Below are 24,951 nucleotides of genomic sequence, written 5' to 3'. Positions count from 1 at the left end.
TGCATGTTCTCCTCGTGTCCGCATGGGTTTCCTCCGGGTGCTCCGGTTTCCCCCACAGTCCAAAGACATGCAGGTTAGGTTAACTGGTGACTCTAAATTGACCGTGGGTGTGAATGGTTGTCTGTGTCTATGTGTCAGCCCTGTGATGACCTGGCGACTTGTCCAGGGTGTACCCCACCTTTCGCCCATAGTCAGCTGGGATAGGCTCCAGCTTGCCTGCGACCCTGTCGAACAGGATAAAGTGGCTAGAGAGAATGAGATGAGATTATTATTGTGTTGTCTTCAATTGAATATAGGTTGAAAAGAATTTGTAAATCATTGCATTCTGTTTTTATTTACATTTTACACAGCATCCCAACTTTTATGGAATTGGGATTGTATGAAGTTAATGGTGTCATTGACTGCATCTTGATGTTTCGCCTCAAATTTAAAGTGAAACTAACTTGATTTTTTCCGGGACTGAATTTTTAAAATTGTGATTAGTCCAATTTATACTTGAATGTGTTCATTCTGCCTCCCACAGATTTTGGGGGGAGGGGGGCTGAGACGCGGGAGGCCATTAGGTGGCCTCCGCCCCATTTCCCACTCCAGAGCTAGCACCAGAGGCTGACAGGATGGTCACCGCTCCAGTGCCAGAGGCTGACAGGGCAGACTCCACTCCACTGCCCGCTCCGGAGCCTGCACAAGAGGCCAACGGGGCAGCTTCCACTTCAGTGCCCGCTCTGGAGCCTGCACAAGAGGCTGATGGGGTGGCTTCCACTCCACTGCTCACTCCACCACCAGGTTTTGGGGGGGTGAGCTCTTCACTCCGCTGCCAGGTTTCAGGGAGGATGAGCTCTTGACTCGACTGTCTAGCTTCAGGGAGGACGTCGTCACTTCACTGCCCATGCCAAGATGAATGCCCATGTCCCAGTTTATGCTCATGCTAATTCCATTGCCCATGCCAAGATCAAAGCCCATGTCCAAATCCATGCCCATGCAAATGTTGGTACCCATGCCAAGATTGAAGTCCATGTCCATGTTGTCCAAGCCCAGAGTCATGCCTGAATCCATGCCCATGTTGGAATTCATGCCCATGCTGATTCCAGGGTCCATGGTGAAGCCCATGTCCATGCCTGAAACCATGTTTATGCCCAAGTCCAAGTCTAGTCTGGAGCCCAAATCTAGTCCTCAGCCCAAGCCCATGCCTCATCCGGAACTTGAGTCCATGTCCAATTTGGAGTCCATGTCTAGTCAGGGGCCCAAATCCATGTCAAAGCCTGAGCCCAAGTCTATGTCTGAACTCACATTCATGCCTGATTCCATGTCTGAGTCCACACGCAAGCCAGTGTCTACTCCTGAGCCCCTGTCAATCCTCCTACCCCAGTTCAAGGCCCAGCCTGAGCCTATCCCCCACCTAAGCCCAGGTTCTGGTGCCATGTCCACCCAGAGCCAACGTGGAGCTCTGAGTGGACGTTTTCTCATGGCAGGCCCCGAGGCAGCCCAAAGACAACTTTAGCTCCTGAAGGGAGCTCTTTGGTGGGGGTTCTGTCATGCCTTCACATGCTCAAGCCTGGTACTGCTCGAGCAGCTGCACGTGTCCATGTGCACAGAGCACGTTGTGCACACCCTTGGGACAATTGGATCATTACACACACCTGTTGCTGATTTGGAGCACTGTCAGCGCGCACTTAAAAGGACGCTGTCCCCATTAACATGATGTGAAGTATTGTATCTGTTTTGATTGGCATGTTTGTTTCTAGCCATGTGTAATGACTCTGATTCTGGTTTATGTTCTGTGTTATGACTCTGCTTTGTTTGCTTTCAGTTTCATTTAGTTACTCTGACCTTACCTTGTATTTGTGTACATATAGCACACTTGTAACTAAAACACTTACCTGCGATTACATCTGCGTCAATGCTGCATTCCTGACACTAATGTTTTCAACCTCACTATTCCCATTTTACTACATGCACTTCAATAATTTATAGAACTACTCTACAAAGTAGAATGGATCGATGCAACCTTATCCATCCATCCATGAACTCAGTCCAAATTCTGGTCAGAAAATAAGTGACTGTTTTGAAAGAATTCAGACTTCTGATCTTATTTTAAAATTTCATGTTATTGAGAGCGTGGTATGGTGGTTAGCACTGTTGCCTCAAAGTAAGAAGGTTCTGGGTTCGAGCCCAGTGGCCAACAGGGGCCTTTCTGTGTGGAGTTTGCATGTTCTCCCTGTGTCTGTGTCTGGAACCAGTCAGTTCCATGAGGTGTTCTGTGTAATAGTGGTTAATTCTGGCTGAGTGAAAATAGTGCACAATATTTACCGTCCACAATATATCCAGGGACATACAGAGCACCACTGTGTGTGCGTGAGGAAAGTTGGACTCCTCCACGTTGATTTTCCACTCTCACTTTCAGACTGTATTTTCCAAGTTTTAATTTTGTAAAATATCTGGAATAGACACCATCGTCTTTGAAAGCATCAGCTCCTGTAAAAGTTATTTTATAGTCAGAAAAGTGTGGATAATGTAATAATTTCACCTGAACTTATGATTTGATGCAAGATGACGTTTTATAACTGTTACCTGCTCCGTTATCAAGTAGCTCCAGTTGTACTGAGTGCCCAGTATCTGACGTCAGGTTCGCCCAAACAGTGACCCCCACCACAGGATTATAATTCTGACTGACCTCAGCCAACACGACCATGGGTTTGGTGCCATCACTGGTCTGTTGGTTCATTCTGGCTGTAACTGTGACTGGGTAAACATCTTCACGGGCCGCTCGACTCATTACGATTAAACCTATTGCCTGAGCAGTTGATTCATTATTGAGGAAGCTGTATTTCCAGTCTCCAGGCTGCCAGGCAACACAGGGAAGGAAAGTGTTGTATTTATTTATTTGTATTTTTTGTTTCATGCTGTGTTTTTTTTTTCCTTATTGTATTTAGTCAAAATAACAGTAAAAAGCTTTACCTCTGCAGTTCCTGGAACAGTAAAAGTGATTGTACTACCAATGCTAGAGGTGTTTCTCTGGTCGTAAACCAAACCACTTGGTGACTTTATGTACACAGTGGGTGCACTTCTTTCATGGGTGATTGTAAAGGCGGTGTTATTTCCTATAGTCCGGTCAATGGGAACTGTTCCATTAAACCAATCTGCAACATTCTTTGCAGTGCTTTCAAGCTGTTTGGAATAAAGTAAATATATTATGTGAAAACTCTGACTGGTAAGATTGAGATTTCTCACAGTGGAAGTTTATCACTAACCTGAATGGGCTGAGCGATTGGATTCCCATCAAACATTGTAATTGAGCAAAAGGCATCCAGAAGCTCGTTGGAAACTACAGACTCATTTGCTACTTTAAATTCTCCCCCTGTATGAATGATAATCAAAATCCAATGTGTTAAAAATGTTGTAAATCTACAGTGATGTCCTGCTAATCAATCCATTGTTCTCTGAATATGAAATTGACTTTGAACTGAAACTATAAAACAGTGAAATGCAAAAACAGCCTCTCTGTGATATTACAGTGGGGCAAAAAAGTATTTAGTCAGCCACCAATTGTGCAAGTTCTCCCACTTAAAAAGATGAGAGAGGCCTGTAATTTTCATCATAGGTACACTTCAACTATGAGAGACAGAATGGAGGGAAAGAATCCAGGAAATCACATTGTAGGATTTTTAATGAATTAATTGGTAAATTCCTCGTTCAAATAAGTATTTGGTCACCTACAAACAAGCAAGATTTCTGGCTCTCACAGACCTGTAACAACTTCTTTAAGAGGCTCCTCTGTCCTCCACTCGTTACCTGTAGTAATGGCACCTGTTTGAACTCGTTATCAGTATAAAAGACACCTGTCCACAATCTCAAACAGTCACACTCCAAACTCCACTATGGCCAAGACCAAAGAGCTGTCAAAGGACACCAGAAACAAAATTGTAGACCTGCACCAGGCTGGGAAGACTGAATCTGCAATAGGCAAGCAGCTTGGTGTGAAGAAATCAACTGTGGGAGCAATTATTAGAAAATGGAAGACATACAAGACCACTGATAATCTCCCTCGATCTGGGGCTCCACGCAAGATCTCACCCCGTGGGGTCAAAATGATCACAAGAACGGTGAGCAAAAATCCCAGAACCACACGGGGGGACCTAGTGAATGACCTGCAGAGAGCTGGGACCAAAGTAACAAAGGCTACCATCAGTAACACACCACGCCGCCAGGGACTCAAATCCTACAGTGCCAGACGTGTCCCCCTGCTTAAGCCAGTACATGTCCAGGCCCGTCTGAAGTTTGCTAGAGAGCATTTGGATGATCCAGAAGAGGATTGGGAGAATGTCATATGGTCAGATGAAACCAAAATAGAACTTTTTGGTAAAAACTCAACTTGTCGTGTTTAGAGGAGAAAGAATGCTGAGTTGCATCCAAAGAACACCATACCTACTGTGAAGCATGGGGGTGGAAACATCACGCTTTGGGGCTGTTTTTCTGCAAAGGGACCAGGATGACTGATCCGTGTAAAGGAAAGAATGAATGGGGCCATGTATCGTGAGATTTTGAGTGAAAACCTCCTTCCATCAGCAAGGGCATTGAAGATGAAACGTGGCTGGGTCTTTCAGCATGACAATGATCCCAAACACACCACCCGGGCAACGAAGGAGTGGCTTCGTAAGAAGCATTTCAAGGTCCTGGAGTGGCCTAGCCAGTCTCCAGATCTCAACCCCATAGAAAATCTTTGGAGGGAGTTGAAAGTCCGTGTTGCCCAGCGACAGCCCCAAAACATCACTACTCTAGAGGAGATCTGCATGGAGGAATGAGCCAAAATACCAGCAACAGTGTGTGAAAACCTTGTGAAGACTTACAGAAAACGTTTGACCTCTGTCATTGCCAACAAAGGGTATATAACAAAGTACTGAGATGAACTTTTGTTATTGACCAAATACTTATTTTCCACCATAATTTGCAAATAAATTCTTTAAAAATCAGACAATGTGATTTTTCTGGATTTTTTTTCTCATACTGTCTCTCATAGTTGAGGTATACCTATGATGAAAATTACAGGCCTCTCTCATCTTTTTAAGTGGGAGAACTTGCACAATTGGTGACTGACTAAATACTTTTTTGCCCCACTGTATGCAAAAAAAAAACCAACAACAAAAACCTCACCTGTTTTCTCTGCCATGGTTTTCAGTACCGGGTCGGCAGATTGGCCAAATGCTATAGTGTGAATGATTGCACCACTGTCAATAGCTTCCTGTAAACAAGCTCCAACATCATCATTTGCTATCCCATCTGTCAGAAAAATTATTTCATCTCCATTTGATGCATTATCATTTGATCGAAGAAGCTGAAATGAACAAAGTCGTCATTAATTATCTTCCAATTCGTTCTTAATTCTTAAACAAAGAGAATTTTCATAATTTAATACTTTGACAGTGGAATTTAGTGAGAGAATATAGGAGGAGTTTTTACATGTGTTTCTCACCTCTAAGCCTTTTCTGAGGCCTTTACAGATTTCAGTACCTCCGCCTGCAACTGTTGGCAACTTGTTTATTAGACTGTCTCTTGAAGCCTGTCCATCTATTAAAGTCAAGTTGCTTAGTACTTGAGCATCAGAACTAAATGTCACAATCCCCACAGTCTCTTTTTCTTGTACACACTGGTTTAACAAAACTGTGGCAGATCGGCGTTGGTTTTTTATTTTTGAACCCTTTAAAGAGAAAAACAATAAAATATTAGGCATTTTCTACAAACATACAAAGATAATTTGAGTATCTGCCATGTGCTGATGACTTTCACTTGATTTGTCAGTTGTAGTTTTTTTTTTTAATGGTAAAAACGACAAACAATTTTTACTAAAAGTGAGCTGTTAGTGTGTCAGATGAGTGCTTGATCAGCTTCCCTTTCAAGCCCTGGACATTTTTTCTTTACAGGAAAGTGCATTACACTAGCAAAAATGAATGAATTATTTGATGAATTCAGTAACACATCATGAAAAGTAAATCGTGAATTAATCTTGTGATAAAATCTTGCACACACATTATGATTTCATGACATTGATTTAGTGTCTCATGCACATAATTTAAAATATTCTTTGTTAAATTTAGCAACACTTCCAGTGATTAATGTGGTAACTGCAACAAGGAATATTCATGCAGACATACATATATACACACACACGTGTGTGTGTGTGTGTGTGTGTGTATATATCATCTCATTATCTCTAGCTGCTTTATCCTGTTCTACAGGGTCGCAGGCAAGCTGGAGCCTATCCCAGTTGACTATGGGCGAAAGGCGGGGTACACCCTGGACAAGTCGCCAGGTCATCACAGGGCTGACACATAGACACAGACAACCGTTCACACTCACATTCACACCTACGGTCAATTTAGAGTCGCCAGTTAACCTAACCTGCATGTCTTTGGACTGTGGGGGAAACCGGAACACCCGGAGGAAACCCACGCGGACACGGGGAGAACATGCAAACTCCGCACAGAAAGGCCCTCGCCGGCCACGGAGCTCGAACCTGGACCATCTTGCTGTGAGGAGACAGCGCTAACCACTACACCACCGTGCCATATTTATTTATATTAGTATGTGTGTCTTTGAAAAGTATTCATCACTCTTGGTGTTTGTCCTGTTTTGTCACATTACAAGCTGTCATTAAAATGGATTTTTGCGGGGTGAGCACCATTTGATTTACACGACATGCCTACCACTATAAAGATTAAAATTGTTGTTTTATTGTATCACAAGCAATAGTTAAGATGAAAAAACAGAAATCTGGAGTGTGCATAGGTATCCCCCCTCCCCCCCCAAGTCAATACTTTGTAGAGCCACCCTTTGCTGCAATTAAAGCTGCAAGTCTCTTGGGGTATGTCTGTAGAGAAAAATTAAATTTTTAGACAATTCTTATGACTTGAGTGATCTTTAGAAAGGTAAGCTTTAGAGATACTTTGGAGAGGAAAAATAGAATTTTTAGAGAATTTCTGGGTGTCTCAGATTCTTAGAAGGTCAGACACTGTGTCTCATGTTTATATAAGCTAAAGAATGTCATTTTGTGTCACTGTTTTATTTTGCAAGGTTACTGTAAACATATATGTGTGAAGATAGCGAGGTAGCGATAGAGAGGATGCCAAGGCTGAACACCCTGAGGTTAAGAACATATCTGATATGCAAGTTATGTTATTGTAATTTTGGCAAGTATAAAACAGGGTCTATGGAAATGGAGATTACTTCTCTGGGTTCGGAGAAGTCTTCTTGCAAGAAGTACTATAATAAACTTATATTCTGTCCGTTTCTTTCTGACAGCCTCGGGTTTTATTATGTTTTTTTTTCCCACCACAATGTCTCTATGAGTTTAGCACATCTAGCCACTGGGATTTTTGCCCATTCCTCAAGGAAAAACTGTTCCAACTCCTTCAAGTTAGATGGGTTGTGTTGGCGTACAGCAATATTCAAGTTATATCACAGATTCTCAATTGGATTGAGGTCTGGGCTTTGATTAGGCCATTCCAAGACATTTAAGTGCTTCCCTTTAAACCATTCCAGCGTAGCTTTAGCAGTATGTTTTGGGTCATTGTCCTGCTGGAACGTGAACCTTCGTCCCAGTCTCAAACCTCTGGCCAACTCAAACAGGTTTTCCTCCAGAATTGATTTGTATTTAGTGCCATCCAGCTTTCCTTCAGTCCTGACCAGCTTTCCTGTCCCTGCAGATGAAAAATATCCCCACAGCATCATGCTGCCACCACCATGCTTCCCTGGAAGAATGATGTTCCCAGGGTGTTGGGTTTGTGCCACACATGGCATTTCCCATGATGGCCAAATAGTTCAATTTTAGTCTCATTTAACCAGAGAATCTTCTTCCATGTGTTTGGGGAGTCTGCAACATGCTGTTGGGCAAACTCCAAATGTGTTTTCTTCAGCAATGGCTTTTTTCTGGCCACTCTTCCATAAAGCCCCACTCTGTGGAGTGTACGGCTTAAAGTGATCCTATGAACAGATACTCCCATCTCCGCTGTGGATCTTTGCAGCTCCTTCAGTATTATCTTTGGTGTCTTTGTTGCATCTCTGATTAATGCCCTCCTTGCCTGGTCTGTGAGTTTTGGTGGGCGGCCTTCTCTTGTCAGGTTTGTAGTGGTGCCATATTCTTTCCATTTTGCTATAATGGATTTAATGGAGCTCCCTGGGATATTCAAAGTTTGGGATTTTTTTTTATAACCCAACCCTGATCTATACTTCTCCACAACTTTGTCTCTGACCTGTTTGGAGGCTCCTTGGTTTTCATGTTGCTTGCTTAGTTGTGTTGCAGAGTCAGGGTCCTTCCAGAACAAGTTGATTTATACAGACATCATGTGACATTGATTGCACACAGGTGGCTCTTTATCAACAATATGACTTATGAAGTGAATTGGTTGGACCAGCTCTTATTTAGAGGTTTCATACGAAAGGGGGGTGAATACCTATGCACACTCCAGATTTCTGTTTTTTTCATCTTATTTATTGTTAAGATAGTTTACTTTAGTGTGTGATCAGTGGATAATACTAATTGTTGTTTTATTGTTGTCACAATAAAACAACAATTTCCACCTTTAAAGTGATAGGCATGTTGTTTAAATCAAATGGTATAACCGCCCAAAATCTATTTTAATTTCAGCTTGTAATGTGACAAAACAGGACAACCACCAAGGAGGATGAATACTTTTGTAAGACTGTGTGCGTGTCAGAGAAATTTTATTTATTTATATATATATATATATATATATATATATATATATATATATATATATATATATATGTGTGTGTGTGTAAAATATAAACTCTCCTGACAGGAATAACACTTTTTTCTTTATTCTTTTCTACATCATTCCTTAATTTCAGGAGACTATAAATAACTGGACAATTGGCTTTAAAGTTGTTGTTGGTCAGCTGCTTCTCATGTATCATGACTAAGTGCAAATGAGTGCACAGAAGTTCAGGACTGAGTGAAATGCTGAATTTACAGTCCATCTTGAGCTGTCTGTCTGTACAGTTATCTCCAAAAGTTTGCATACAGCGAGGTGAAAGACATTCAAACTCAGTTTTTCTCAACTCCACATATTCATGTGAGCATACATTTCCTGTGTTATGTCAAGAAGGTTATCTCCTTTATTTTAAATTATTACACGGCTTTGTTGAATCCTCGATTCTGATTGGTCCATTATGGCATTCTATAGCAGACCACTGCTATAAACAACAGACTGTTGCTATGGATGCCATTCTGATAACAGACTCTGGAAGTCCAGGTCCAATCATATCGATCCCCAGAAAGAAGTCTGGGAAATTTTGTTGCTTTCATAATCAAATTAATGTCAGTTCATTCACTGCACCCGGCAACAGTAAAAACAAACAAACAAACAAAAAATAACAACAAAAACATTACTCTCTCAGAAAACACAATGGAAGGTTTATCTAATATTAGATTTAATGTTCAGTTTAGTGTGAATTATAATGCCTAATCTTAAGGAGGACACAGAGTTTGCTATGGACTCTGTCATATCAGTCCCTCTCGAACCGAACTCTGTGCTTTCGCAGCTCGCATCACGCTGCTGGACTTCTGGGGAGTCCTTTATTTGTTTACATTACCACATCTGTTTTGTTTTGGTTTCTGTCTTGTCTCCTCCCTTCTTTTGGGATTGGTTTACATTTCTGTGCATCTTGATAGTTTTCATGTGTTTCTTTTATTTGCATTTGCCTTTTTTCCTTTGCAAAGTTTTGGTTCTCTTTAAGACAAACAACCCAGCTGTTGTTCTTGTGTATGCTTTTCTGATTTTGTGACTTTGCCTCATCTCCTGGTTTTTGCATTTTGTCTTCCTTGTTATTTTGTTTGCAGATCAACTGACCTTTTCATGTTTCCAAACCTTCATAATGTAGAGTTGTATTTGCTCCAATAAGTGTTTTTCTGCATCCTGTTCTCACTTATCCTTAAAGTAATGCTTTGTCACATAATATGGATGCAGCAGGAGAACAGGAACGGCCAAACAGCAGGAGCACCATGCTGGCATCTCACCCAACGTAGTTCTATCAGTGAACATGGATTCATATCCTGACTCCCTATGGTGGCATTAATTACGCTCCAAAAGGGTTCCTGCTCCAGTGTAATTTTCATGAGAGCCTGGTGGAATCCAAACCTGAAGAAAGTATATGGGTGGGATGTATGTTCCACTGACTCACGGGGCCAGCATGCCAGTGGGCTAAATACCTCCTCAAGCACCCATGCCTTAGAGATTCCACTAGGTTTGGTGACAAGCTTTAGTGGCTGTCATCATCATTGTGCGGCCTTGGTTGAGAGACTACGTACAATGTCATGGCAGCAGACAGGGTCTTCCATCGCACTGCCCAATTCAGTGAAATTAATCTCAGTGTTCCTTGCAGTGACCTGGCTCAGGCGGGTGCTTAATCTCAGCAGGGTACGATAGATTTGGTCCAAGGTGGGGTGGTACTAACAGGACAAACCCTGAACCCTGCAGAGCAAGTTGGTGCAGCAACTGTTGAAGCATTTATGGAGGTGTGCAGTGAGGGTCCAGGTCTCTAAGCTATACATTAAGATTGGTTCAGTGGTTGACTTGAAGAGAACCATATTTTTCCTTCCTTCCCTAATTGTAACGCAACCTTGGTTGTGAGAAAGGTGTGATATAAATTGAACATATCTATTTATTTATTTATTTATTGTAAAGGATCACTTTGAAATTTGTATTGCTTATGAAATTTGTATGGGATGGGTTATGGGGGAAATATTTGTGTATTTGTATGTTGTATGTCTTTTAATATAATGTGTGTGAATTTGTGACCAGAAATTGTATGTATTTGTGGTGTCGAAATTTGTCCTTTTGGGGGCACCGTAGTTTGCACAAAGGGAGATGAGATTTTCAAAGAGAAGCCAGCAGCTAGTGAAGATGTAGCCGACATGCTTGCTTGGGCCCACACGAGTTTTACCTCAGACTGCGAACTTTGTTTGGACTTGATGCCCGTTTAATGATGGAAGAAAGGATTATTGTATCATATTGTTTACATTCCGCCCTGTGATGACCTGGTGACTTGTCCAGGGTGTACCCCACCTTTTGCCCGTAGTCAGCTGGGATAGGCTCCAGCTTGCCTGCGACCCTGTGGAACAGGATAAAGCGGCTAACGATAATGAGATGAGATGAGATTGTTTGCATTCCTTGGTGAGCCCAGTGAGGTATGGTGTACTTTATTAATTTATGATGATTTGTCATTTCTATGCATGTATGAGTTGTGTTTTGTGTAATTTTGTCTCGTGCAATTTAATATGGCTCCTTGTAGTTTTTAATATAATGAAGCTTGTATCCATGAAACCTGTTTGTATGTCCTGGTGCAGTTTTCACTGTGCTGTTAGGTGAATGGACTGAGACTGCTGCATCCTGTCTTTGTACATCCTGGCTTCAGTGGTGAAGAAAAGAAAATAAATCTAATGCATCAGTTGAGACTCTCATTCGGATCCAAGGGGTGTTACATTATTATTATTATTATTATTATTAAGAGGTTTAATTTCAATGAGTTTGGCAGGTTGGAGCGTCAAATGCTGTCCATTTTATGACAGGCTTTCCAAGCTTGGGCTTTGCTTGGTAGGGGTAAGGATCACTGGGAGAATAGTACCTTTCTCGTGGCCTCCGTGGTGTCCTAGACTGGTATCCCCATATGCAGTACTATGTGATGTGCAAAATATGGCTTCCCTCTCACACCATCTAGCATTTCACATGATGAAAACCATCTATTGTGCCTCTCTGTGGTGCCCCTGGTTTTGCTAAACACAGCAGATCTAGGGGAGCAAACCCTGAAAAAAAAAATCCTCCCAGGTGTGGCAATCTGAGCATGTACCCAACTATTGAAAAGATGACCAGCACATCAACTAAGTGTCTGTTCCGACTCCTCTTGAGGGAGGAGAACCCAGAAATTTTTCAGGGAGGCTGGGGCTGAAGTCTGTATGGACATACCAGAGTCTAACATGGCAGCCTTGACTGAGAAGCTCCCTCCAGAGGCTGACAGGGCAGCCTCCAGTGATTTGCTCTTTCCAGAGGCAGAGAAGATGGCCTCCATCCCAGAGCTCATGCCAGAAATCGATAAAACAACCAACCTGGCTCAGCTCCTGCCGGAGGTCAACAAGGTGACTTCTGAGGTCTTGCTTCTGCCAGAGATTAACAAGGGGATTTCTGGTGTCATGCCCCACCAATGCCGATGAGCATGTCTGAGATTAACAGAGCAGTGTCCATTGCCAAGCCCATGCTCTACACCAAAGGGACAGTCTCTAATGTTCTGCTCAAGCCCATGTCTGTGCCGGAAACTGATGAGGTGCTACGTTACATTCTACTGATTTTTGAAGCCAGTTTTGCTTTGGAGGCTGTTTTTATGTGATATTACTCACGCTCATGCTTCCTGAGACATCAAGGATGAGGCAGACGACCCGAGGTCCCCTCTGTATGACTTTGAATGTTGGAATTGGTGGTGCAGATGGAAGACGCGTTAGATTTTGTAGGGCATCTTTGTCCACGGAATCCTGAAAGATGACTGTTTGTGTTGCTTTGTTTGAACACTTCATATTCTGCTCATTGGGGGCTTCAATGTTGTGTTCCCCTTCTTGACAAAATGCTTTTACCTAAAAAAAAAAACCCTGCTTATAATAAAGGCATCACACCAAAAGTAAAGTCATTCACATCAAAGTGATGACCCCATACTACAGACTTGCTTGTGTTCGCTCTCATAACACTCCCACTATTTGAGCATTTGTTAAAATTGATTTGAAAATGTTTTAGTAACTGTTATACTCACAGACTCTAAACTTTGTAGGTCCATTATTGAGGCATTTGTCTTTTGCACTTTATCTGGAAAGAATTCACAGCTGGATGTTGCTTTGCCATTTGCAACGACCCGGCAAGGTCGAGCTTGTTGATTAATAATTTCATGCCATTGGCCAGAAATCTTATCAGTACACCTGAAAAGAAAATTAATTTATTTATTCACCATTAGTAGCTACTTTATTCAGACCAGGGCCATCATGTGAAAAGGAAATGGAGCATATTATTGATAAATATTGGTATAAAGTCCATTTACATTCACTGATCAGATATTGAAAAGTGATAATAAAACCTTGTTGGTAGAATTTCACCAAGCTTCTCATAGAAGGGTTCTTTCTTATTATATTCATCAAATACCCCCCATCTGAGATGAGCCCATTCATGCACAAAAACCCGTCCTGAAAGTAAACCGAGAAAGGTAAATATAAATCAGCCTTATCAGTCTGTGTAATACCTGGTGTTTTTTGATCACAGTTTATGATTGCAATTACATTTTAAAGAGGAAATGCTTGGCCATGAAGGTGTGTGTGTGTGTTTTACACAAACTGGCCTCTTACCTCGAGGTCCATATACTTGGATGAGATCATTGTTTAACAAGAAGTTTGGTGTGAAATGAATGTATTCACCCTCCTCTCCACAGCCTTTGGTCTGACGAGTGTATGGATCATCACCAAATGAAGGATGTGGGTTGTCAATTCTTATTCTGCCCTAAAAATAAAATGTAAATGACATTTTGTGCAGGTTTGTACCTTCAGCCTCTTTATCACCACTATATATTCAAACAAAACTGAATAAATGGTGTACCTTTTCATAGGATTCATTACTTGCTCTCTCATACTTTCCTGTTGTCCAGTTTGATGGGACGAGTATTTTCACCTCCTTGAAGAACACCTTGTGGTCTAAAGCTTCAAATAGATAATTTGATCCATTGATGATCATTTCCTGTGGAGACAGCGGGGAAAGAAAATTTATGGATAAGGTACGATAAACTTCATTGATCCCAAGTAAGGGAAATTCACATTACATCTTACATGTATAATTCAATATTAGTGAATATGAGCACATTTATTTAGGTTGAGCCGATAATGTGTCCTAAACAAATATAAATAACAGGAAAAAGAAAATAATCACAATTTTTATTGAGTAGAAAGCGCACCAAAAATCTTAGAATATGTGTGGCTCCGGCAGGTTTCAGCAAAATTTAAAAAAGACCACAAAGCTAGACCAAACATTTTCAGGAAAAGGTGGATTTAGTTTGGTCAGAAATGTTTAGTCAGAACATTTCACAACCCTTGCTACCCTTTCTTACCACAAGATCCCTGTGGCAGCGAGGATGTGGTTGAGGGTCAGCTGTTAACAGCAAGAAGGCAGGTTGAACCAGCAGGTAATGTGTACCTTGTTACATCTATGTCCAGTTACTGGCTGTCTATTAGCACGTGTCTGTGTGTCATTCACAAAGCCAGTACCGAGAGAGAGAGCTGTATCTCCCCATGTGTATATTTGTGTGCATAAGCCTAGATAGCACTGAAAAGTGACAAAGTAAAACACACCTTGAATTGCAGCATCTGTCTCCAGTTCCTCAGTGCCTACTCTGATAAAATTGTTACACTGGTGCTGAAACCCAGGACTTGAGGAACAAATGCCACCATGGAGTCCACACCAGTCAGGGAGCTCCTCCAGACTCTCACTGTTAACCTCAAATGTCAGCACCAAGAGCTGCTCGCACTGTCCAATGAGCAAGTACAGCGCTTCCAGGCCCTTTGCAAGGTCAGGTGAAGGACCGGCAGGTGATGCGGCGCTTGGTCCAGCCGGCGGGTACTCCAGTGGTCACTCTTGTGGCCAGCGTTCCTGTGCAGCTGGTCAAGATGTGGCCGCAGGACGACACAGAAGCCTTCCTTGAGCTGTTCAAGAATGTAGCAGAGGCGAGCTTGTGGCCAACCTCGCAGTGAGCAGCTCACCTATTGACGCTCCTGTTGGGGAAGCACAGCCCGTGGCTCGACAGCTCCTGGCTACCAGCATGCTGGAGTACCTGGACTTCAAGCAGACTATACTGCAACGAGTCGGCTGTGGCTCGGAAGAGCATCACCTGTGGTTCTGTACACTGGGCCTACAGCAAAGTCGGCCACCCCTTTGTATTTGTGCAGCAGCTCCGAGATGCCTGCCGACAGTGGTTATGGGCAGGCGAGTGCGATGTGGAGGATGTCATTGACCATGTGACACTGGTGCAGTTTGTCACCCAACATTCCAAGTGAGAGCTTAACATGGATCCAGTGTCACAATGCAGCCTTGCTGGAGGAGGCAATCCGGCTGGCAGAGGATCACCTGATGGTGTTTCTGGGAGCAGGCGCTCCCACAGCTTCTCTTTCTCACTCACTTTCTCCCCCTCCCTCTCTCTCCTCGCCCCTCCCTTACCCCAGCCCTGCGGAGATAGGGTCCAGTTCCCCTGAAACCTGCTCCCCATACTTGTGTCTGTCCTCATGTTTCTCCTCTCCCTTCTACTTCCATGTCTGTGCTGCCATTAGCCCCCCCCCCCCTTCACAGCTGGGCTCATCCATGCCCACCAGAACTGGGAGCAAGCCTCAGCAGGTCTGTCAGTGTGGTGGGAAGGCTGGGACTTCCTGGAATCAGCACTTCCACAAGGAAGTGGGGCTCCTGATTTGCTTTCCTGATGCACCGCAGGCTTCCCCTGATCGAGCAGGAACATACAGTGTCTTTGTGAGTATTCAAGGGGGTACACATCAGGCTTTGGTGGATTCTGTTTGTAATCAGACCTCCATACATCAGAGCCTGATTCAGTGCGGGGCACTGGGAAATGCACGATTGGTGAAGGTCAGGTGTGTGCACAGTGACATTCACAGGTCTTCATGATGTAATTCTACATGGCGATCACTGCCTGCCCAAATTAATGATTGAGTGACCAAGAAACATCACTAGACCTACAGTGGCTTGCCACACAGAAAAATAACAACAAGAAGATATCAGTTTATGTGCCACCCCTGTGTGAACAATGGTCTCAGTCTGGCCACCTCTAGAAAAATTGTCTGGCTTTGCCACTGATCTTCATGCACACAATAAACCATCTCTTTAATTGGAACCTGGTGCTTGGTCTCTTGAGTTCTCAGTCATCTTACTTCTGCTGAAACTTCAGTATTTTGAGAGTTATCCAGAAAGATTTAAAACAACTGATTAAATCTCTTAAGGAAAGACAATCATAAAGTTATGTAATGTTTCATGAAGAATGTTGGGTAATAAAGATCTTGGATATAATTTCTTTTGATCAGGAGAAAGAACAAGGTCAATCCAATGCAGAGGAAAGACTAGACTACAACTCTAGATTTTTGTTTGTTTGTATAAATCATTGGACGGCACTTCTCAGTGCAGATGGACAATGACCCAGAGTATACTTGAAAACCAGCCCAAGGCAAAAAAGTGGAATGTTCTGCACTGACCGAGTCAGTCACCTGACCTGAATCCAACTGAGCTGCTTACACTTACTGAAGGCTAAACTGAAGAATACATGCCCCAAGAACAAGCAGAAACTGAAGACAGCTTCAGAAAAGACCTGGCAGAGCATCATCATGGAAGAAACACAGTGTCTGGTGAAGTCTACGAGTTCCAGACATCAGGCAGATTGATTGCAAAGGATTTTATTTGAAAGTATTAAAAATGACAGTTTAATTTATGTCCATTACTTTGTCCACTTGCTTACTTATAAGTGAATAATGGGAGAATAACACACACCTGGCCAGGGATCAGCTCAGCAGCCAGTTGCTATGTTTGGTCTCCTAAAAAGAGGGGACCTTCTACAGTGGTGCTTGAAAGTTTGTGAACCTTTTAGAATTTTCTATATTTCTGCATAAATATGACCTAAAACATCAGATTTTCACACAAGTCCTAAAAGTAGATAAAGAGAACCCAGTTAAACAAATGAGACAAAAAATATTATACTTGGTCATTTATTTATTGAGGAAAATGATCCAATATTGCATATCTGTGAGTGGCAAGAGTAGTTGAATCTCTAGGATTAGCATTTAATTTGAAGGTGAAATTAGAGTCAGGTGTTTTCAATCAATGGGATGACAATCAGGTGTGAGTGGGCACCTTGTTTTATTTAAAGAACAGGGATCTATCAAAGTCTGATCTTCACAACACATGTTTGTGGAAGTGTATCATAGCATGAACAAAGGAGATTTCTGAGGCCCTCAGAAAAAGCGTTGTTGATGCTCATCAGGCTGGAAAAGGTAACAAAATCATCTCTAAAGAGTTTGGACTCCACCAATCCACAGTCAGACAGATTATGTACAAATGGAGGAAATTCAAGACCATTGTTGTCCTCCCCAGGAGTGGTCGACCAACAAAGAATCACTCCAAGAGCAAGGCGTGTAACAGTCGGCGAGGCCACAGAGGACCCCAGGGTAACTTCTAAGCAACTGAAGGCCTCTCTCACATTGGCTAATATTAATGTTCATGAGTCCACCATCAGGAGAACACTGAACAACAATGGTGTGCATGGCAGGGTTGCAAGGAGAAAACCACTGCTCTCCAAAAAGAACATTGCTGCTTGTCTGCAGTTTGCTAAAGATCATGTGGACAATTCAGAAGGGTATTGGAAAAATGTTTTGTGGCTGGATGAAACCAAAATAGAATGTTTTGGTTTAGATGAGAAGCGTTATGTTTGGAGAAAGGAAAACACTGCATTCCAGCATAAGAACCTTATCCCATCTGTGAAACATGGTGGTGGTAGTATCATAGTTTGCACCAGTTTTTCTGCATCTGGGCCGGGATGGCTTGCCATCACTGATGGAACAATGAATTCTGAATTATACCAGCAAATTCTAAAAGAAAATGTCAGGACATCTGTCCATGAACTGAATCTCAAGAGAAGGTGGGTCATGCAGCAAGACAACGACCCTAAGCACACAAGCCGTTCTACCAAAGAATGGTTAAAGAAGAATAAAGTGAATGTTTTGGAATGGCCAAGTCAAAGTCCTGACCTTAATCCAATGGAAATGTTGTGGAAGGACCTGAAGCAAGCAGTTCATGTGAGGAAACCCACCAACATCCCAGAGTTGATGCTGTTCTGTACAGAGGAATGGGCTAAAACTCCTCCAAGCCGGTGTGCAGGACTGATCAACAGTTACCGCAAACGTTTAGTTGCAGTTATTGCTGCACAAGGGGGTCACACCAGATACTGAAAGCAAATGTTCACATACTTTTGCCACTCACAGATATGTAATATTGGATCATTTTCCTCAATAAATAAATGACCAAGTATAATATTTTTGTCTCATTTGTTTAACTGGGTTCTCTTTATCTACTTTTAGGACTTGTGTGAAAATCTGATGATGTTTTAGGTCATATTTATGCATATTTATAATTCTAAAGGGTTCACAAACTTTCAAGCACCACTGTATAAAAATTTAAAAAATCCCTACGCCATTCATATGGATGGAAATTCCCTTTAAATGAAAGGTGAAAGGCTGAACTTCAAGCTCATATTCAGTATACATACTTAAACTCCAGTAGACTCTGGTAAGCAGCTAAAATTACAATAAATTTCATAAATATTTATGTGCCTGACTCCAAATTTATTTCAATGCAGTTTCTACAGAAAACAAAGTTATAGTTACTCTGAATGCAAATGTGTGCATTTACATTTTAAACACCTGTGTCGATATCAGATCATCTCCATAGTATGGCACTAAAATATACATCGGATATATCTTTATATAATGTGATATATATAAATCACATTATATGTGAGGATATGACAAACTAACTAATTCACTAACCCAATAACTATCCATCCATCCATTATCTGTAGCCACTTATCCTGTGCAGGGTCGCAGGCAAGCTGGAGCCAATCCCAGCTGACTATGGGCGAGAGGTGGGGTACACCCTGGACAAGTCGCCAGGTCATCAAAGGCCTGACACACAAAAACAAACAACCATTCACATCTACAGTCAATTTAGAGCCACCAATTAACCTAACCTGCATGTCTTTGGGCAAAACTGGAGCACCCGGAGGAAACTCACACAGACACGGGGAGAACATATAAACTCCGCACAGAAAGGCCCTCATCAGCCCCTGGGCTTGAACCCAGAACCTTCTTGCTGTGAAGCAACAGTGCTAACCACTACACCACCATGCCACCCACCCAATAGCTAACTATCTAAAAATGTTATGGTAACAATACTGTAACTAATGTTATCAATTTCATATATCACTTTGAATCCTAAAGGTATTGGAACATGTATGAATAAATACCTTGGTCTGATTGATCAGTTCTTCATTCTCTTGCACCTGTGGGTTGATAACAATGAGAATATCAGTGTACCCATTTCCATCCAGTCGAATTGCTGTAACAGGTCCCAGTGCACTGAGAAACACCAACACCGCAGTCAGTACCATGATTGCAGAACTGAACCATAAATCTGGATTTGATTTTAATTAAACTTTTGAGTCGTTATCACTTGTTCTTTTATATTTTGTAAAAAAAAAAAAAAGTTCCAATTACAAAGTCAGATTAGCTGTTGGCAATCTGCAACTGAAATATGAAGAAGCAGAACCTTCTTGCTGTGAGGCAACAGTGCTAATTACAACACCACCGTGCCACCCTCATCTGAAATATGTAGTGCAATAATCAATATAAGCAAGAAAGTATTTTGTTCTGTTTCTGTAAGGGTGTGGAGGGGTGCATTTAAAATTCCACCAAGCAACAGGTTTGTGCACTCTGAGTGCTATTTTGAGGAGCTGCGTTTCCTGCTGCATGACAAAGCTGTGGAGTTTCAATGGAAAGTTCTCATCTCATTATCTCTAGCTGCTTTATCCTGTTCTACAGGGTCGCAGGCAAGCTGGATCCTATCCCAGCTGACTACGGGCAAAAGGCGGGGTACACCCTGGACAAGTCGCCAGATCATCGCAGGGCTGACACAGAGAGACAAACAACCATTCACATTCACACCTACGGTCAATTTAGAGCCACCAGTTAACCGAACCTGCATGTCTTTGGACTGTGGGAGAAACCGGAGGAAACCCACACAGACACGGGGAGAATATGCAAACTCCACACAGAAAGGCCCCCGTCAGACACTGGGCTCAAACCCAGAACCTTCTTGCTGTGAGGTGACAGTGCTAACCACTACACCACTGTGCCGCCCTCAGCTGAAATACATAGTGCGATAATCAAGATAAGCAAGAACGTGTTTTGTTCTATTTCTGTAAGGGTGTGGAGGGTGCATTTAAAATTTCACCAAGCAACAGGTTTGTGCACTCTGAGTGCTATTTTGAGGAGCTGCGTGTCCTGCTGCATGACAAAGCTGTGGAGTTTCAAAGGAAAGTTTCATCAAGAAAATGGTTCACATGCAAACTTGTAGATATATTTCTGGAAAAAACTTGTGAATACCAAAAAGATCAGTCTGGCAACAACAAGTTTGCTAAACACTATAATTACCTTACTTTTAATGTGTTGAAGTTAGGTCCCCCCCCCCGTCAGTTCACAGTTTATAACATTAGCACTTGGTTTGCTTCTGAAAGAAAAAATATAAAACAAAACAAATGTCACAATAAAAAGCAACAATCCTCATCATTGGGTATCTTAAACCTATGAATTTGAATAAATATTTTGAATAAATGCTGGTTTCCTTAGCAGGGGTGTACTCTTGCAGAATAATCCGAGGCTCACTTCCATACTTTTTCTGAATTGTATCTGAGAAAAATGCACATAACACTTGTGACAGCGGATTCTAGGAAAATGAAGTGTAAAGAAATCTCCAGTGTTCAATTATTTTTGTAGTGTTCCTCAGAGAATGAATTCAGCAAAATACAACCCCGATTCCAAAAAAGTTGGGACAAAGTACAAATTGTAAATAAAAACAGAATGCAATGATGTGGAAGTTTCAAAATTACATGTTTTATTCAGAATAGACCATAGATGACATATCAAATGTTTAAACTGAGAAAATGTATCATTTAAAGAGAAAAATTAGGTGATTTTAAATTTCATGACAACACCACATCTCAAAAAAGTTGGGACAAGGCCATGTTTACCACTGTGAGACATCCCCTTTTCTCTTTACAACAGTCTGTAAACGTCTGGGGACTGAGGAGACAAGTTGCTCAAGTTTAGGGATAGGAATGTTAACCCATTCTTGTCTAATGTAGGATTCTAGTTACTCAACTGTCTTAGGTCTTTTTTGTCATATCTTCCATTTTATGATGCGCCAAATGTTTTCTATGGGTGAAAGATCTGGACTGCAGGCTGGCCAGTTCAGTACCCGGACCCTTCTTCTACACAGCCATGATGCTGTAATTGATGCAGTATGTGGTTTGGCATTGTCATGTTGGAAAATGCAAGGTCTTCCCTGAAAGAGACGTCGTCTGGATGGGAGCATATGTTGCTCTAGAACCTGGATATACCTTTCAGCATTGATGGTGTCTTTCCAGATGTGTAAGCTGCCCATGCCACATGCACTAGTGCAACCCCATACCATCAGAGATGCAGGCTTCTGAACTGAGCGCTGATAACAACTTGGGTCGTCCTTCTCCTCTTTAGTCCGAATGACACGGCGTCCCTGATTTCCATAAAGAACTTCACATTTTGATTCGTCTGACCACAGAACAGTTTTCCACTTTGCCACAGTCCATTTTAAATGAGCCTTGGCCCAGAGAAGACGTCTGCGCTTCTGGATCATGTTTAGATATGGCTTCTTCTTTGAACTATAGAGTTTTAGCTGGCAATGGCGGATGGCACGGTGAATTGTGTTCACAGATAATGTTCTCTGGAAATATTCCTGAGCCCATTTTGTGATTTCCAATACAGAAGCATGCCTGTATGTGATGCAGTGCCGTCTAAGGGCCCGAAGATCATGGGCACCCAGTATGGTTTTCTGGCCTTGACCCTTACGCACAGAGATTCTTCCAGATTCTCTGAATCTTTTGATGATATTATGCACTGTAGATGATGATATGTTCAAACTCTTTGCAATTTTACACTGTCGAACTCCTTTCTGATATTGCTCCACTATTTGTCGGTGCAGAATTAGGGGGATTGGTGATCCTCTTCCCATCTTTACTTCTGAGAGCCGCTGCCACTCCAAGATGCTCTTTTTATACCCAGTCATGTTAATGACCTATTGCCAATTGACCTAATGAGTTGCAATTTGGTCCTCCAGCTGTTCCTTTTTTGTACCTTTAACTTTTCCAGCCTCTTATTGCCCCTGTCCCAACTTTTTTGAGATATGTTGCTGCCATGAAATTTCAAATGAGCCAATATTTGGCATGAAATTTCAAAATGTCTCACTTTTGACATTTGATATGTTGTCTATGTTCTATTGTGAATACAATATCAGTTTTTGAGATTTTGTAAATTATTGCATTCCGTTTTTATTTACAATTTATACTTTGTCCCAACTTTTTTGGAATCGGGGTTGTAAAAGTATTTTACAATTCATGACATTATATACAGTAATGTTCACACACACAGGATGCTTGATGTTGAGACACATTTTAGTAGCAGGCTATTGCCATTTATTGCACGAAAGATTCCTGAAAAGTTTCCCCCCGCACTGTAAACCCATCCATCCATCCATCCAAAAACGACAAATCCTTCTCTCAGAAAAAAATATTCAATTTTAAAATTTTGCTCAAAAAAACAAAACGTGGATGTTATTGGCCACCAAACAAATATTTAAATAATATGCATTTTATTTTATTGTCCTTTGTTTCCAGGAACTATAATGTCGCCATTTCTTGTATCTTTGAAGTATAAGTATGAATTTGCACACCTGTAAAACCAGTCATTCAGCATCCTTTCAAAATCAAAAGAGCTTTCCAAAAATGTGGTTGACCTGCATATGAGTGTGTGTAACCGTCGTCTGCGTTGTGTTGTGTTTCTGTGACAAAGACCAACACTTTCTCAGTGTTTGAATGCACTTTTATTGCCTGTAGGACAGCAAGGAAACCCACTGGTTGGTCACATTCATATACAGCAGTCTCTCGGCACAGCATGGGCTCAATCCTCACATACTGGCCAGATTATTCATAAATAATAATTAATAAACATGAACATAAACCCAAACATAAACATATGTACCTGTAGGACAGCAAGGAAACCCACTGGTTGGTCACGTTAATATACAGCAGTCTCTCGGCACAGCTTCATGGGAAGAAGTTAGCAAATATTAGCTTAGCCTTTGAGCTAAGGTAGCTAACGATCATATCAATATGTAACAACATTACACAACCAATTTGACTCATTCTGTTAAGTGCAATGTGTTCGCCACCTTCTTAAGTATAATATAATTTTAGCTGTGTTATTGCATTACGTTATTTTCACAGTTTCAGTACAGTGCTGTGCTTTGAGTAACCTACCATGAGCTCAATCCTCACATACTGGTACTGAGGTAACGTCACAGCCAGTATTTTATGTGCTGAGGGGAGCCATGGCAACCACTGAGTGTCCATGATACATATTGTATGTAACAGCAAATCTGATTGCTTGTCACTGTGTCAAGTGGAATCAACAGCTAAAATCTGTTACGGTACATGCACTGGCGGCTCGTTAATAGGGGCGATTTGGGCGACACACTCCCAAACAGGGAGGGAGATTTTTTTTTTTTTTAATCTACTCCTACTACCAACAGTAATGTCATTGTCCAATCAGGCTAAGGTTGCGCCTGGTGTAGCCACGCCCTTTTTGGGCGATTTCTGTCAGGTTCAGATTTGCCCCAAAATCTCCCATTGACACTAATGGTACGTACATTTTTTTCGAAAATCCTGCTCCCAATGCATTTTCTATTAGGTTTTATGTGCTCGCACAAGCAGCGTGCTTACGTCATACGCCTGTTGCGCCGCGCAAGTGTTGCCAGATTGGTTTTAAGTGCATTTTGGCGGGTTTTGAACATAATTTTGGGCTGGAAAACGCAACTTGCGCGGGAAATGTGTGGACATTCTATGAAGATGGCGGCGAGTGTTGAGTGCAACAATACGATAGCGTCTCTGAAAGAAGTTCCCTTTAGTCGTCGTACCAATGAGGAGAAAACGGCAATCAAACAGCTAGGACCTCCTAGACCGAATTTAAACATCAAGCAAGTGTCTACGAAGGGGGAGAAGACCTGCTCAAGAGGTTTTAACAAGAACTGGTACCACCGGAAAACTTGGCTAGCTGGCTGTGATGTAGTCAATGCTCGTTTTTTGCTCCCCTTGCGTTCTCTTCCACCCTGGAAGTAGCACAGCAGACGGTACAGTGATATTTGAATTTACTAGGCAAAAGTTGTTTGTTTGTGTGTTTTACCAATGGCAGTTTAACATTGCCATGTTTTTGTTTTACCAATGGCAGTTTAACATTGCCATGCTTGGAATATTTCAGTAGCCTCAAGTTCTCTCTGACTTGGTGTAAATTAAGCATATTTTCAGTTTTTATATATTGTACAGTATATGTGTTCATTGGAGCCAGCAGCACCTTACCTTTTTTCCAACTTGTTAAGCCAAGTTGCACTGACTACAAAACCTTGTGTAACCTTGTGTGTACATAGCTAAATAACTAAAGCCTTTTGTGTTCATTGACATGCTTGTAATACTTTAAATTTCCTTTTAAGGCATGGCTTTCTGTAGGAATTCTTGGGAAAAAAAAACTGCAGAATTTATTTAGAATTATTTGTTGTTAAAATGGTGCAATTCCATATAAAAAACCACATAATTAAGCTGCACACGTTTGTTTGATGGTTATGCTTTTCATCTTTTTCAAAACTTAAATAAACACTTGTTTTGGATTTATATCCTGCCACTTTAATTGCATTCTTTAGAATCGAAGAAATTAGAATATGTTTTTATAATTAAGAATTTGTGTCTACTTATTATAGAATACTGGAATAATATGAGAAAATAAATGAGTAATGCAATATTAATTGATTGTGATGTTTTGCTTTGAAGGCTTCACAATGAATCTTCCTTAGTTTTAGCCTGGCAAGCCAGACTAAATGTGAATATTTGCCACTCATAGGCAAAAATATTTTTGGCCGCTAGGCGGGTGGGTCTAGTTTACTAGGCTACCTTAGTTTGCCACCTTTAACTTGTTTAGTAGGGGCAGCACGGTGGTGTAGTGGTTAGCACTGTCAC

At 41.7% G+C, this 24,951-nt stretch overlaps 1 protein-coding gene across 3 annotated transcripts in view; it reads right to left on the bottom strand.

Moving 5' to 3' along the window:
* LOC132900893 (calcium-activated chloride channel regulator 1-like) overlaps positions 1-24,951 on the bottom strand; it is a 48,516-nt gene that overhangs the window by 5,511 nt on the left and 18,054 nt on the right. The window contains exons 1-13 of one of the 3 annotated variants that reach the window (XM_060943238.1): positions 19,243-19,332; positions 19,102-19,137; positions 13,638-13,775; positions 13,391-13,541; positions 13,126-13,231; positions 12,808-12,970; positions 12,404-12,634; positions 5,468-5,692; positions 5,149-5,329; positions 3,249-3,355; positions 2,956-3,165; positions 2,569-2,839; positions 2,308-2,472 (exon numbers count right to left, since the gene is read on the bottom strand). In XM_060943238.1, the coding sequence (XP_060799221.1) occupies positions 2,308-2,472; positions 2,569-2,839; positions 2,956-3,165; positions 3,249-3,355; positions 5,149-5,329; positions 5,468-5,692; positions 12,404-12,634; positions 12,808-12,970; positions 13,126-13,231; positions 13,391-13,541; positions 13,638-13,775; positions 19,102-19,137; positions 19,243-19,245 (1,987 nt within the window). In that variant the 5' untranslated portion in view covers positions 19,246-19,332. Of the gene's footprint in view, positions 1-2,307; positions 2,473-2,568; positions 2,840-2,955; positions 3,166-3,248; positions 3,356-5,148; positions 5,330-5,467; positions 5,693-12,403; positions 12,635-12,807; positions 12,971-13,125; positions 13,232-13,390; positions 13,542-13,637; positions 13,776-19,101; positions 19,343-24,951 lie in introns of those variants that run through there. The other 2 variants (XM_060943237.1, XM_060943236.1) reach the window with 2 other exon arrangements.

The sequence above is a fragment of the Neoarius graeffei genome, chromosome 16 (assembly GCF_027579695.1).
Source record: "Neoarius graeffei isolate fNeoGra1 chromosome 16, fNeoGra1.pri, whole genome shotgun sequence".
NCBI classification, from domain to species: Eukaryota; Metazoa; Chordata; class Actinopteri; order Siluriformes; family Ariidae; genus Neoarius; species Neoarius graeffei.
This window is presented reverse-complemented; position numbering and strand designations above follow the sequence as displayed.